The 14,452-nt window shown below is 40.4% G+C and overlaps 1 protein-coding gene across 1 annotated transcript in view; it reads right to left on the bottom strand.

Annotated features, from left to right (window-relative positions):
* The window catches only part of TRPC3 (transient receptor potential cation channel subfamily C member 3), a 678,274-nt gene that overhangs the window by 98,832 nt on the left and 564,990 nt on the right, over positions 1-14,452 (bottom strand). Inside the window, exons 5-7 of the mRNA XM_086962211.1 lie at positions 11,953-12,169; positions 5,333-5,566; positions 1,072-1,336 (exon numbers count right to left, since the gene is read on the bottom strand). Of these exons, the coding sequence (XP_086818337.1) occupies positions 1,072-1,336; positions 5,333-5,566; positions 11,953-12,169 (716 nt within the window). The remainder of the gene's footprint in view (positions 1-1,071; positions 1,337-5,332; positions 5,567-11,952; positions 12,170-14,452) is intronic.

The raw sequence follows: 14,452 nt of genomic DNA, 5'->3' as shown, positions 1-14,452 counted from the left end.
ACTTTGAAAAGTTACCAACTCCCAAGTTGGGGAAGTAGTAACCCATTCTCAAAAGGGAAGGAGTACCCTAGGGATTGCTTCCCCTTTGTGAATGAAAAAAGTAAAAACAGTTAGTTGAGGAGTAGACAGTGGTCAGCTGCCAACTCTGAAGTACACTTTTTTTTTAAGTCAACTTTTATTTTTAAATGCAGCACTGTTTCCTTTAAAGATAATGGGCTGCATTAAAAAAAAATAAAAGTGTACTTTATTTTAAGGTGAAAACAGACACGGTGGTCTGATGTCACTAGAAGGCCACCATCTCTTTGATAGGCACTAATCAATGTGAGTAGCAATCTGTAACCTACCTCATTAATATTCATGAGGTAGGTCATATGGCCAACTGTCCAAATCAGAATTTTACAAACCGACCTTTTAGTATATAAATCAATTCGCAAAATTGTTTACTGATCGCAAGAATACCAATCATACATTGTGACTAGATTTTTTGCAACCGGTTTTTAATCCATCAGGCCCTAGGTCTTCTCATCTCATTGTATTGAGTGCAGTTAGGGGTACACTGGGATAACCATCGAAGGATTGTAAATCTAGAAAAGCGGCCATTGTTTTGCTAAATCCAATCATGATCCATGTCACTCGTCCCCTCGCTCCCTTCTCCACATACTGATCACACTTAAAGAACGGGCTTCGAAGTAGAAGGAAACGAGACAGTTACAAATGACACACTGTACGAAGAATTCCCACATCGCTATATAAATACAAACCTTTGTCCTCCTCTATCCTTCTGCTATCATTCCAAATCCAATTAACTCACTAACCTATCAATCACTTAAAATGTACTTGCATGTTTCACTATACTAATTCAACACTAATCCTCTATGGGTCCTGGAGTAGCGTGCTACTTGCCAAAAAAGCGCTTTGACGCCTCGTCAGGGGTAGTAAGCGCTATATAAATGCAATTACAATACAATACATACAAAGCCAGTGAAAAGAATGGATTGCCTCCTGCAAGCAGGACATACAATTAACTTTTCAACACAACAATGACGCAGTCTTTCTTCCATTTCCACTTACGTCGTGAAGGCCGGATTCACTTTGGCACCAAGGTAGTAAGAATAGAGGATAAACATCCCAATCATGAAGGCGAGGAAGACCATGATGAAGAGCACCATGAATTTAAAAATGTCTTTCACTGTCCTTCCGAGGGAGATCTGCAGGGGTCCGAAGCTCTCGTTGGCGGGCAGGATGTAGGCGATGCGCGAGAAGCTAAGCACGACGGCAATTGCATAAAGGCCTTCCGATATGATCTGAGGATCGGACGGGACCCATTTATCTCTGGCTGCAGGAAATCAAATAAAAGGCAAGTAAGTGCGTAACCAACACAATGAACAGCCCGTCAAAGGCAGCGCGCGCGTTTCCTCGAGGATTAATGTTTGTGGAGAACAGAATCTTTTTTTTTTAATTCTAATAAATGTTCTATCAGAAGCGTGGTCCAGTGTTAGCATTCTGCGTTTGCACGCTGAGAGCGGGATCTGAGTTTGTCATAAGTGAACAAGGTGTAACCGATCCAAAGGCTATGGATGAAGAAATAAAAAATTAAGTATGAATACATGTGAGGGTGAATGTGGCTTGTGGGTCCCTGAAGTAGGTTAAAAGTGCTTTTTCATATGTATCACATGTATATCATTTGGTTCTACTGTACTATTATAATATCTTTGTATTGTACTTTCTTTAAACAAAAAAAAAATTTTAAACTGAAAAAAGTGCATACATGTATATGCATGACACAGTGTCTGATTGCGTGAGGGTATCCGAGAACCTGAGGGTGTAAGACTCCCTACTCTTTCAAGATGGTACATTACAACACCAACAAGCCAGGACTATTGGCTTTGTCAATGGTTGTTAGTTGCATAAGATAAAAATGCAACAATTATGGCTTCCTTGTATAGAATATTGAAAATGCTTCCGTTCTGAAATGATGAGGCATTGAAAGTACTATAACGAGCCTCTTTGAAGGTTCCTCAAAGGCAGTGAAGTATGGTGGCTGCAGCAGAGTTAAGATTCAGTTTTTTTCACCGGGTTTGAGGGCAAAAATGGAGAGACTGATAGGGACCTGTCTCAGCACCTGCTTTATAGAACTGCAGGTGGTGAGCACCAGCAGGACCCGGCCCACTTAAAGCCCTGTTGAGAATATATTAATATAATTGTACCATCTTAAAAGAGTAGGGAAAGTCCTGAGTGAATACATTGTTTTCATCACTGTATCTCTTTATTCAGTTTTAGTGATAACAAAGAATAACAGAACTTTACTTTACAATGGAATGCCCATCAATCTCACAGTCTTGCCTCAATCATGCAAGTCGTATACTAGAAGAAGCACACTGCCCAATAAGTGAGACCCAGGAGTCTGTATATAATGGAATAGTCGTGTAAAGTGGTACCCAGTTAAACCAAAATGAGTCTAGGAAAGTCTCTCCGGTGGTAAGCAAGTACTAGTCAATTGTGGACTATTGCATAAGTCCTTTATGGGCACGTTCGTTGTGTGTGGGCGACTTGGTGTTGGAGGGGTCGGGGTAGTCCAGTCCCCCTCAGGGCGGCAAGATGGGCCAGGCCTGAGAGTACATTTAACAGAGTGATGACCAAATTTGATATAGGTTTGCGTAACAGTTATTGGAGGGTAAGTGGCACTTTGTGACACAGACTAGAACAACTGGCAGCATTGATTAACTTTTGTGCTAAAAACCACATCAAAAGCATAGCCAAAACACTTTTCTCTGTGGAGCACTAAAGTCCTATTAATTTAGGCAAGATGGGCATAATGGAGTGGGAACTGCGTAATTACCCATATGTTTTCTGGCAGTCAGACGCACTAAAATAGCATGACCTGGCCTTATTTTAAATCCTTGTGCTAAATGAAACTAAACGCAGACATGGTGGGAAATTGAATATTGTGTGATAGTACCACTTGTAACGTAATTTCCATGAAATTACACATTGTAAGCAGCAGTTTACCTATGGATATACCTGGAGTATAAATCTCATACAAGACAGCACTGGCTTTCCTTTGCAGCACAACACTTAGGGGCCGATTTTGAAGTCGGACGGACCTGAGTCCGTCCGACATCGATCTGGAACTGGGACCAACAGACCTCCTGTCGGCAGTCCCAAACCAGCAATTAGGATGCCACTGAACACTGTTCGGTCTCACTCCTATACTTTACAATGGGAGCATGCATTCCGACCAGAATGCATGCTCTCATTGTAAAGAGCTGAGGTGCAGTTCATCCCTGCACCCCGCGGTTGGCACCTAAAGGTGCCCCCCACCGGGTGCAGGGATCAACAGGCAGGCTCCATCGTTGCCCCCTCGGCCACCATCCGGAGGCCTTGCATCCGTGGGTGCCCTGCTGCGGGCCCCCAAAGTCGACTTCCGAGAGCCTTTCTGTTTTGTATAGGCCGGCACAGAAAGTCTGTCGGAATCCGACATTGTAATCCTTTGGACGGAAAGAGCTGCCCTTGAGATTACAGGAGGTTTTTCCGAATGGCAGACTGGCTCACCGAGCTGTCGTAAGCCATTCAGAAATCGTTTTTCGATTAATTTCTGACCGACTCCATCAAAATAGGTTGGTTGAAAATGAATCCAAATATGAGATTATGATGCCGTAGGGTTGGAGCTGTTTCCTACGGCACTGAATCGGCCCCTTAGTGTAGAGCTAAAACTGCTTTTTTCTGCATAAGTGCAGCCAATTACATCATTTGCGTGCATCTCAAACTAAATATGGTGCTGTGGTACTTTTCTACATTTGCGTGGCGTATCACTCCAGATTATCAAGGAGCTCTCAGTTGCGTGAACGCTTTGTAAAGCTGGATTTCTGAGTGTGTTTGTTGTGTATGCAAGAATATATAAAAAAAAATATTGTCTAACATAAATGTAGTGCTCTAAATATAATTAACACAAATATTGTCCCATTGGGAGTAGATTTTCTTCTTTAACCCCTTCCAAGCTGATGACGAGCTGGGCTCGTCATGGTGTAGCCTCCTCATACACTGATGACGAGCCCAGCTCGTCATAAAACAATGAAAATAAGCAATTCCCAGCACAGGAGGGGAATTGCCTTAGCAGCCATGGAGTTAATCCCCAAAGGGACAATATTCTGACTTCAATTTTTCGGTACTGCAGTGAGTGTGATTGTGTTACTATGAATTACTATGAAGAAGAGTGACTGTGTGTGAGTGTGTAGGCGAAAAAGGCAGCGGAAGAGTAAGGGTTTATGAAAGGTGAGGCACTCAGGAGGATGGATGTGTATATATCTGTGATGGTGTGCAACAGTACAGTTTGATTTAATATGCCCTTGCAAAGCCACGAGTAGGAATCAATGTCTCAGTGAATTGTATGTATTTTTGTGAGGTGGTGCTCAGCGCATAACTTTGAGTCAGTGCTTCCGCCTGTGAGAATGCGAATGGGTGGTACTGTGAGGGTAAGTATTTCCATGTGACTGGACACATGTTTATATGATGACTGTGGGGCAGTGAGCCCCAGGGCAGGATCCCCTATGTGACTTGGGGGGGACTTTGATTGATTGGACACATGGCTAAGTGAATTTACTTTAATGTATGATCTGCGCATATGCACGGTGAAGATTTTCGAGATGCAAGCAATATATTGTCCTAGATAAATTTTTTACATTAAAATGACAGAAAGGCCCAGAAGCCAGCCTTTTGCTGATAACACTGAATGTTTAAAACAAAAAAACCCTATCCTTAGACTATCTACTGGACTCTAGAATACATATAAATGATAAGCCGGTGGTCAACTGAATCATGTCAGAGACTGCACAGACTGCTATCTTCTAACTCACATTGTCATTTGCATCTTGCATGGTAAACTGATTTATCTTGCTCTGCATACACGAATGTCTCAGACTCCTATGACGTGCAATATCAAATAAAACTATAATGTTGTAACAGGTTCAAGGTCAAAGCAATGCCAGGTGATCCTTGATATGGCCAGCAGTAATGGGAAACCATATTTCCTCTTCAAGCCCCCAGTGTAGTCCTTGTACTGGGGGTGTCATGGAAAGTTGCAAAATTGCTCCATCCTGGTTATCACATATTTTAAATGTAAAGATCTTTAAATATTTCCATTGTTAAAATGGAGTATTGCAGAACACCTGCTACTGCCTTGATGTCGTAGACCTGTGGGCATATATATATGACTTTCTTTTCACAAATGGGGAACGGGTTCAAATCTTCTGCTAGCCACGGATTTAGTGGAACCTGACATGTTCCCAGTTTGCATATAGTTAGTGCATGCACAGGTGCTCTTGGCTGGGCTTACCAAACGTAAAGTATTCAATTTCTGGTGGCAGCGTGACCATGGAGAGGTCGCTTTCCTGGATATGTTTGTCGACATACTGCTGTGCTTTGGTGGCTTGAACAAATGCAAAAAGTCGGGCAGTGAAGGCAGCAATGAATATGGACAGCATCCCGAAATCCAATACATTCCACAACTGTAGGATGTACTCCCGTGGTCCCTCCAACCAGAGCTCCTTGCACTCTGACCACATCATCCCTGAAAGGCATAATAACAAGGTATCACGATTAGATTGCTTCACGCGGTATCCTGGATCGAGCTGGCAGGCGGCCATACTCCGAGATGTTTATTTCAAACTACCTCCTAGTAGCAGGGCAAAAGTACAGAAAGATATCACACTCAGAGTACATACACAGATTCATACTAGCATTATTTGCCCACTCTAAGTGGTATATCAACAGCACTCCTCCTCCTCCATCTCAGGCATGGGCAACTCAATATTCCCTGACTAGAGGTCATGTTGTTCAGAAATACTTATGCCTACTCTTGGCAATGAATGGTAAGCGGTAAAGCTCAACTCCTCATGCAAGCAGGTAAGAGAAGGAATATGGGAATGTTTTCACTCTGTGTCTCTCTCGGGTCTGCCTGATAGAAGAGGCTCAATGACATGGATAACTTTGGGGAATTTGTCTGCTGGTGACTCGAGTTTAAGTACCTGGACATCCACCCCTTGCGTCCCCTCGGATTCGGGTCTTCCCGTCAAGAACTGGATCTACTCAGCAACTGGTAGACTTTAGGTCTTTCCTGGTTTTGACCTCACCCATCTCTTTTCAAAGGCAGTGAGATAAATTATGGACTAGAGAGAGGTGGCAGGCGCAAGAAAGGCAGGGCAACTGGCAAACCCAAGGACCCACACTATTTGTAGGTTACCATGAAAGCTGGCCACAGGCTCTCTTCAAAGTACATTATAATTAGAATCTACGGTTTTATGATATATATGTTTTTGAAATTAACATCTCTACCCATATTTCTTTTTTTTTCTCATTTCCATAGTATTTATCCATTATCTAATGTTTGGTGGTTGAAACAAATGAACCGCAACCAGTATATTTCCACATCTTTTAATTAATAATTGTATTTACTCACACTTTCATGCCTGTAGTTCACTGCGCTAAGTAGTCATACACAATAAAGCAATGCACACACCTGAAAATATTAAAAAGTAGTCCTTTCAGCTTCATATGGTTCATTTGGCAATTGTATTCCGTCTTTAAGCCCACATAGTGTCAAAATAGTAGAGGCTATTGGACTACCCCTCATGCCTGAATTATTGAAAGACTCTGAAAAACACATTTCTATATTTTTCTGTTGTTAAAAGCTTCAGACGGGAAGATATATTAATGTGTAGAAATCAGTAGACACCCATAACCGGTGGACTTAATTCTAATGAAACATCTTCTTATGCACTGCACTAATGGGCCCACCACCGGTAGTGGAAGCCCTGTACTTACTCAAATTGTAGCTGTATTTTACTAGCCAATCAGAGGAGGGCGTATTTTTCTACCTCCACAGGCCCCCTGACACCACTGCTAACTATTGGATACTGTAAATGCCTCTCTGGTCTTTCAAAATATGCCTGGTGTGCAAACTGCCCTGGAGATGCACAATGTGGAAAGTCGACCACGACATTTTAAATTAAGGATTTAAACACATCAGATTGATTTCCATTATTATCGCAGACATGTTACATACATGCTTCTGCAAATAAAAAATGGCTCCTGAAACAATTATTTTAAAAAATGCAGACAGCTATCCAACTGTAATGCACCTATGAACTCCTCATTGATTTCTTTGCCCTGGTTTTCTGAAACGGATTCTTGTTCGACATCAAGTAAATGAATGTCCCCGTTTAGACATGAACACAAAGAAAGCAAACCCCCCCATCCATGGAGAGAATATACTTTATAACGGAATCTGTGACGGGCTGTACAAGCAGTTCTGCAAGAACAGCACACAGTTAATCTCCGCCAACACATCATACATTTTTAAGTGTGTGCTGTGCACTTGCAATATGGTCTGTTCGACCCCAGAGCCACAGCCAATGCTGCACTTGGAGAATCTTCTGCCTCGCACTCGCTCCCTTTGATTGACGTGGAAGTCACATACTCATTCAGGGGCCGTGAAGGGAGGTAAGAATTTGTGCTACTGTAGAGAAGCGAAGCTTAGCTTATCTTTCAGTACTTTATGGATTACATGTTTTTCTTCTCTGCAATTTAATTAAAATAACTGGAAACTGGAAGGAACATCCAAGTATATTATATATATAATAAATATGTATGATATTTATACATTTATGTTGTCACTGTGTAGTTATAGTTAGGAAATAGATTTGTTTGTTTTGCTAATGACTGGCTCAATTTGACAAATCTTCCCAAAACTTTCCCAAAACATGGTTCATCCACCTCAGCTCCACCCTCAAAAGTTTTGGGTGATCCGTGAAGCAGGAGCTGACAAAAAGGGGGGTGTCTAAAAACTAGTTTTCTCCATGCAGGTTCCCATTGAACTTTAGCCGACGCTGCAGTCAAAACAGCTGAACGAAGTACACCAAAATGTGGCAGAAAGCTACATCTTAACCTAGATCCAGAAAACAAACTTTTTCTGATTTGGTGGAAATTCCTTCTGCTGTTTCAGCGAAATCAACCTTCAAAATGTATACATATATAGCAAAGTGGTTCTATCACGAGATTACTCAGTGAAAAAAAAGGTCAAATAGGTATTCTGATTGGCTGCTCCCACTGGACTGGGACTGGTCCTGTGCGACAGAGCACTATGATTCATTGGCTGCATGTTGCGGCCGGGCCACCATTTTAGGACTTCCAAGTTTTTGTGTGTGTGTTTGTGAGGGAGGGGCGTCCTTGATGGACCACCCCTGGGGTTAAAGTGCAGAAAACATTTTTTCTGCCGTGCTGCTGACGCGCAGTACTCAGCGCCCCCTGCAAACATTTGCAGGAGTACAGCGAGATTACTGTGGGACCAATAAAAAAAGTTGGGTTAGTGTCCATTGATGTTGTGTGATCATGGGGGGTGTTGGCCAGCAATGGGAGGTTGGCTCCCTGTGGGGCTTTGGCATTGTGGTGAGGCGGAAAATGGCTGAAGCACACACTTGGCGAGGGTTGGTCACCCACAGGTGTTGGCTGCTCCGCCACATGCTGCAGACAGGCAAGGGCCAAAGGCCCGGTGTGGCGAGGGTTGAGTGCCTGTGGGGAATTGAGCACAGGGTCTGGCCGCAGGACAGGCCCAGTGCCCAACACCCGCCGTACAAGCCCAAAGGACGTAAGCTGCAGGGGATATGGATAGATAGGTATGGTAATAAAATCTTACTTCATGTTAAAAAACAACATAGAAATTCACAGAAAAAACGAACGGTAAAGTGACAGTATAGTGTGGTGAAAAAGTTTGGTAAAAGTACCATTTTAAACCCCCAAAAAACACTGACATTTTCCAGTTATAGTTAACTGGATTAATATAACTTTCACACTTGCCATGCACTGCTTATGACCTCAGATATTAAATCATTAATGACATATTCTATGATATATTTGAGAACATCACTGATGACACATGAAATGACACTGTGCATGGCAAGTGCACAAATTACAGTGACATCAGTAAACTATAACTGGTGAATTTCAGTGTTTTTTGAGTTTAAAATGTTAATTTCTAACAGACATTTTCACCTAACTATAATGTCACTTTAACCTTTGTTTTCTGCAGTGAATTTCTGAGTTATTTAAAATGTGAAGTAAGATCATTTTACCATGAGTGAAGTAATAATATGTGAGGTCTTATATGAGGTCATTAGCAGTGCACGGCTAGTGTGCAAGTTTTAGGTTATAGTTATTTCATTTTTTTAATGTAAAGCAAGATATTTTTACAATACCTAACTATAAGGTCACTTTAACTTTATATTTTTCATTGAATTTGTAGGTTCTTTTTAAAGTAATATGTTATTATAGTCCACTGCAGAGGGCTATTCCGTTTGTTAAAGGCCCTGAACCCGAGTTATAGGGAGAGGGCCTTTAATAAGTGGTACAACTCGAGGGAGAAGGGCTATAATGGCTATTAGAACATACCACCCACTGAGGGTAGAACGTTCTAATTTAAAAAGGCAAACATTGGAATGTTGGAGCTACATGATTATACCAGCTATTATAAACCCAGAGCTACTCCATTGTCTTCAGTGGAGCTTTCAACATTCCAATGTTCTAATATACCATAGAACCCGAAGTAGCGGGCAACAGCTTTGAACAAACATTGGAATGTTGATGCTCCGTGCTTGTACCAGCCATTTGAAACCCGGAGCACTCCATTGTCTTCAATGGAGCGCTCAACATTCCAATGTTCTAATACAATTTTCATCTCCCATAGAAAGCCGATCCCTCGCCTGTGGCAAGGACCTGGATCCAACTTCCCATGGGCGGCCAACCTCACTTGTTTTTTTAAATAGTTTTTTGATCTTGTCCAACACTTGGAGTAAGCGGGGGTTGCGCTGGCTACTGCGAGAGTCCTTTGGGATCACAGGGACCTGCATCCAACTTACCATGGGCGGTTAACCCCACTTGTTTTTTAAATAATTTTTTGATCTTGTCCGACACTAGGAGTAAGCGGGGTTTCGCTGGCTGCTGCAAGAGTCCTCTGGGATCACAGCATATAAAAAAACATTTTTAGAAAATTTGGTACTGGGGCACAAGGTCTATGGATTTGAGTCCTCTTGTCCTGTAATGGCGGCACCAACATATCTCTTTATGTTGTGAGCAGACAACCATAGCAAAAGCTCAAGTGAGACGCGTGGGAGTGAAGCTGCTGATGGGATAAATGCTCCCTTGGCCAATCAGATGGCCCTATTATTTGAAATTGCATGCCCAACTGTTCAGATATCTATACATTTTTAACCTTAACTTCTCAAAATTACTGAACAGAGTTAACCCGCATCATAAAAAGTACGCTTTCCGGGTATAGATCTAGCTTTGTGCCGCATTTGGTGTAATTCCATACTGCTTTTGTGGCTTGAATGCAGTCTAAAATTCCTTATGAAAATCGTATGGGTAAATTGCATTTTCGGACCCCAACGTTTTCTCAGACCCCCCTCCCCCCTTTTATGGGTCACCCAGAAACTTTCCAGGGGGGAGCTGAAGTAGATGAACTTTTTTGGGAAAGTTTTGTGAAGATTCGTCACACAGACTCAAAGTTATTAGTGAAAGAAAAAACACTTCCTATGGAAAGTCTGGCCTAACTGTAACTACACAGTGGTGACAGGATTTGGGCCAACTTTTCTCTATGCCTTACAACATAATTAGGTCTTGGCAAGGAGGGGACACAGTCATGCCGTAGTCTGTTTGAACCTGTCTGATCACCAACATGAACAAGAGTGTTTTCTGGCATACATGTATACTAAAGTATTTCAAATTTAGAATGACATACTCAAGATCTACATGGTGATATGAATTAAATATTGCAGATATTCCTAGGTCATATAAAAGAAACATAACAGATCAAGCAAAGTGATGTAGGGAAATATTGTATGAATCACTAGTTGCTGTACAGTATGTTTTTAATTTTCCCAGTCCTTTATCATAGGGATACTCCACAGTCAGGACAGAGATTTCCATATGGTAAAGTGTAGGGAAAAAAAATTAGGTAACTCAATAATAAATATTAACACTATTTTTAGGATAAATAGTGATACAAATTAATGTTATGTATTTTAAAATAAGATTAGTTTTATTTCAAGAAAATATTGTTATATTAATTTGGAAAATGTAACCAGGGCATTAAAATATTTTTACATCAAATAATAAATATGTACTATTTTTATAGATTTTTACATTACATTTATTTTATGTTTAACTCTTTTAAATATTTTGATTTAACAATATTTCCTATGGGGTTTTATTTTAATTCCCTGTTCCATTATTTTCTATGGGTGGGTGTTGCAGTACCAATGGTTGGCCAAGTGTGGTGCTGGATTTATTACTAATGTTTTAATAATAACTCACACTCACAGTTTTTTAATAAGCAAAAAGTAGTGAATTTATTTAAAAGTGCAAATTACACAACCGTTGGATGGGGATCGAACCTATGATACGTTGGTCTGATATGATACAATGATTCCTATGTACCTCACCTCGGCATGAGATCTTGGCTGTTTTTAGTTGTTGTTGTAAAAGCATTAAGAAATAAATGCAAAAAGCATGAAAAAACGTGAAAAATAAGTGTAAATTACTCAAAAGTGTAAGTTACCTTTGTGAATCTGACCCAAAATGTTTGTGCCCAGATCTGTTGTTGCACTGATATTTTCCATTTTCTCCAGTCACTTGGGCCATTGGTACAGTCCTATCTCTGTGTTATACTGTTCAGTCAGTAGCACAATCAAAATGACTTCCCTAATGGTGCAAATCTGAAGCAAAACGGTCAAACAAAGTACTCATATATCATAAACAGAATTGTGATTCACTGAAACGGAGATGCTTGGGAATGGCTAATAAATGGGCACTAGACTATAGATTTGTCCAGGATGTCATCAGGAACTCCTAAGCTATAGAAGGACAGGTTGGACAGTATCTTGTAAGGGGCAGCATACTTACCAACTACCCACACCATGATCATCATCTCAGTCCAGGTGAAACGGGTCGTTTTCACCCTGAACACTTGCTTTGGGTACTCAATCACAGTGACATTCGGCATGGTTTTGATGCCTTCAAACCGATCTGAGGCATTGAACACCAGGAGGCACAGGAAAATAATGAATGATGCAGCATGAGCGACGAACTTCATGAAGGGACTTCGGAGCACCTTTCCAAGCTGTAACAATAGAACATACAATGTTCATGAACTTTCCAGGCACATGCATTTGTTTACAACACTCATGCTAACACAATTTGTGCAAGTAGGAGGTAGGCCCAGTCCACGCAAGATGATCTCCCAATTTTCAGGCCAATTTAAAAATCTCATGAATGTAGTACTGATGTCAATGTTGAGTGATGATTCCCAGATTCAGGAGCCTAGAACTCTACAATGATTAATACTGAGAGTTCCTGCTAATCAGACTTTTGAGCAACTGCAAGATTCATAACACTTCCATTGAGCCATTTCTTCATAAGGAAAGAGAGACACAAACACAGGATGCTCAGATCTTTAAATAATAATGAACCAGACACACCATTGCTAACCGATCACAAAATGACCAATGTTAACCCTGACAGGCATTATTTAGGCCGATTCTGGAGGCAGCAGGTTATGCTATTGCTGAAGTGTAAGACTGACATCGATAGAGATAAAATATCCAATATACACTAAGCAAGCAGGGCATATTGGGCTTGACCTGGAAAGAATTTGTAGAATTTAGCTTTCTTTGCATAGGGCTATCCTCTGTGTGATGAGGTTCCCAATTATTTTTTTGATTTAGGAATTTCCAAATTTTTGCAAGTAAAACTTAACATGTGCCCAAATTATGGGGTTGGAACTGGGGTGTAAAGTCAATGATAGTATGCATGCATTATTTTATAAACTATCTCTAAACAATTTTAAAACAAAAATATATTGTATGATTAACCTGCCCAGGCTTAACTTACTGGTAACTAACATAGAATTTGGGACCCCCTCTGTGATTACTTTTATGACCAGGGAAAAGAGGGGACTACACTTATGAACAAATATACCAAGATTCCCCCATGGTCTAATCTTAATTTCTCATGTGGCACAGCTCACAAAATGAAACAGTTAGCCTTCAAATTAGTACAGGGACGACAATATCTTTTCTTTCGTTAATTATATTTTATTTCTTTTTTTCTCGTTAGTTTATCAAAATTATTTAAAATGTTTTTTTCTTTTTTGGATCTTTTCTTGTGAATACATCAATTCATGAACATAGGTAATAATCCAATCAATTTTAAAAATACAAAAGTGAATGACATAATTTTTACAGTATATCGAAGTGTACCATATATTTTGCCAAAAATAAGTGAAAAAACAACTAATACCCTGTCTGACACACACTAACTCACATACACACCACTCATTCATGCATATCTGCAGTCTGTCAAACTCCAAAACAATCTCTAAGGTTGAGTAACACAGATAATAAATGTGTTATTTCCATGCCAGGTCTACGCGCGTTTCGGTGGGTTCAAACCACCTTCCTCAGGACCAGCTTAGAAAAAGTTTTATTCTCCCTTCATCTTGTGTGTGCAGGGTACCTGAAATTACAAACACATTGTAATGTACCTGTAGCTAAATCTGAATTGAAGGACATTTATCTTAATCCAAACTATTTCATTTATAGATTCATTTCGACATTAACTTAGAGACATCTAATTACACCAGGAAAGAAGTAGCACCAGATAAATTGATGACACAATTATACTAGAATTAGGGGCTAGAGCTCAAATATTGAAACATGAACACACTGTTGCCCTGTCATAAAGTTCTATGGGAACAAGTAAAGGGTTGATTCTTTTAGGGTATACCAAAGCAGGTCAAATTGTGTAGCGTTATCTATTGCACATTCTATTCTAGGTTCTGGGGTGGTTAGTTTTCCTTATATTTTGATTTATGATCTCACCTTAGACTAGGTGATGCCTAGCCGTTATATGATCTTTTTCAAGTATGAGTAGTGTCTTTTCTTTAGAGATACATCAGCGACACCTAAATGGGAAATATGTATATATCAAGGGCCTGGTTGACACCTTTGTGTATGTAGGTCGTTGTCATAAGAGCAAGAAGGATTTTTCTTACCGCGAATTTTTCATGAATGCATCAGTTTGGGACTACTCCTTATCTTTTTTTGTGTGACAGATTCCAACGATTATACTGGTGAGGTTCTCCTTTTGATTGTTCTAGATAAAGTAATTTTTAGATTGTATCATTTGTTCTCTAGCTCATTGGATACTAATAACAGCCTAATAAGATTCTTACCTCAAATTCGTTATGAATGTGCCAATTAGAGGTCAATTCCTTTGTCTCAATGCGAGGGAGATGCAGCATGGGGCAGTTCTATTCTTGTAGCTCTCTTTCTAATTACCCTAAAGAAATATAGGCGGAGATTGATTTCTTACTCTGCATGTACTCTCATTAGTTTTATATGTC

Source organism: Lissotriton vulgaris, chromosome 3_1, assembly GCF_964263255.1.
Source record: "Lissotriton vulgaris chromosome 3_1, aLisVul1.2, whole genome shotgun sequence".
Lineage (NCBI taxonomy): Eukaryota > Metazoa > Chordata > Amphibia > Caudata > Salamandridae > Lissotriton > Lissotriton vulgaris.
The sequence above is the reverse complement of the archived record's forward strand: the minus strand, read 5'-3'. Positions and strand labels throughout refer to the sequence as shown.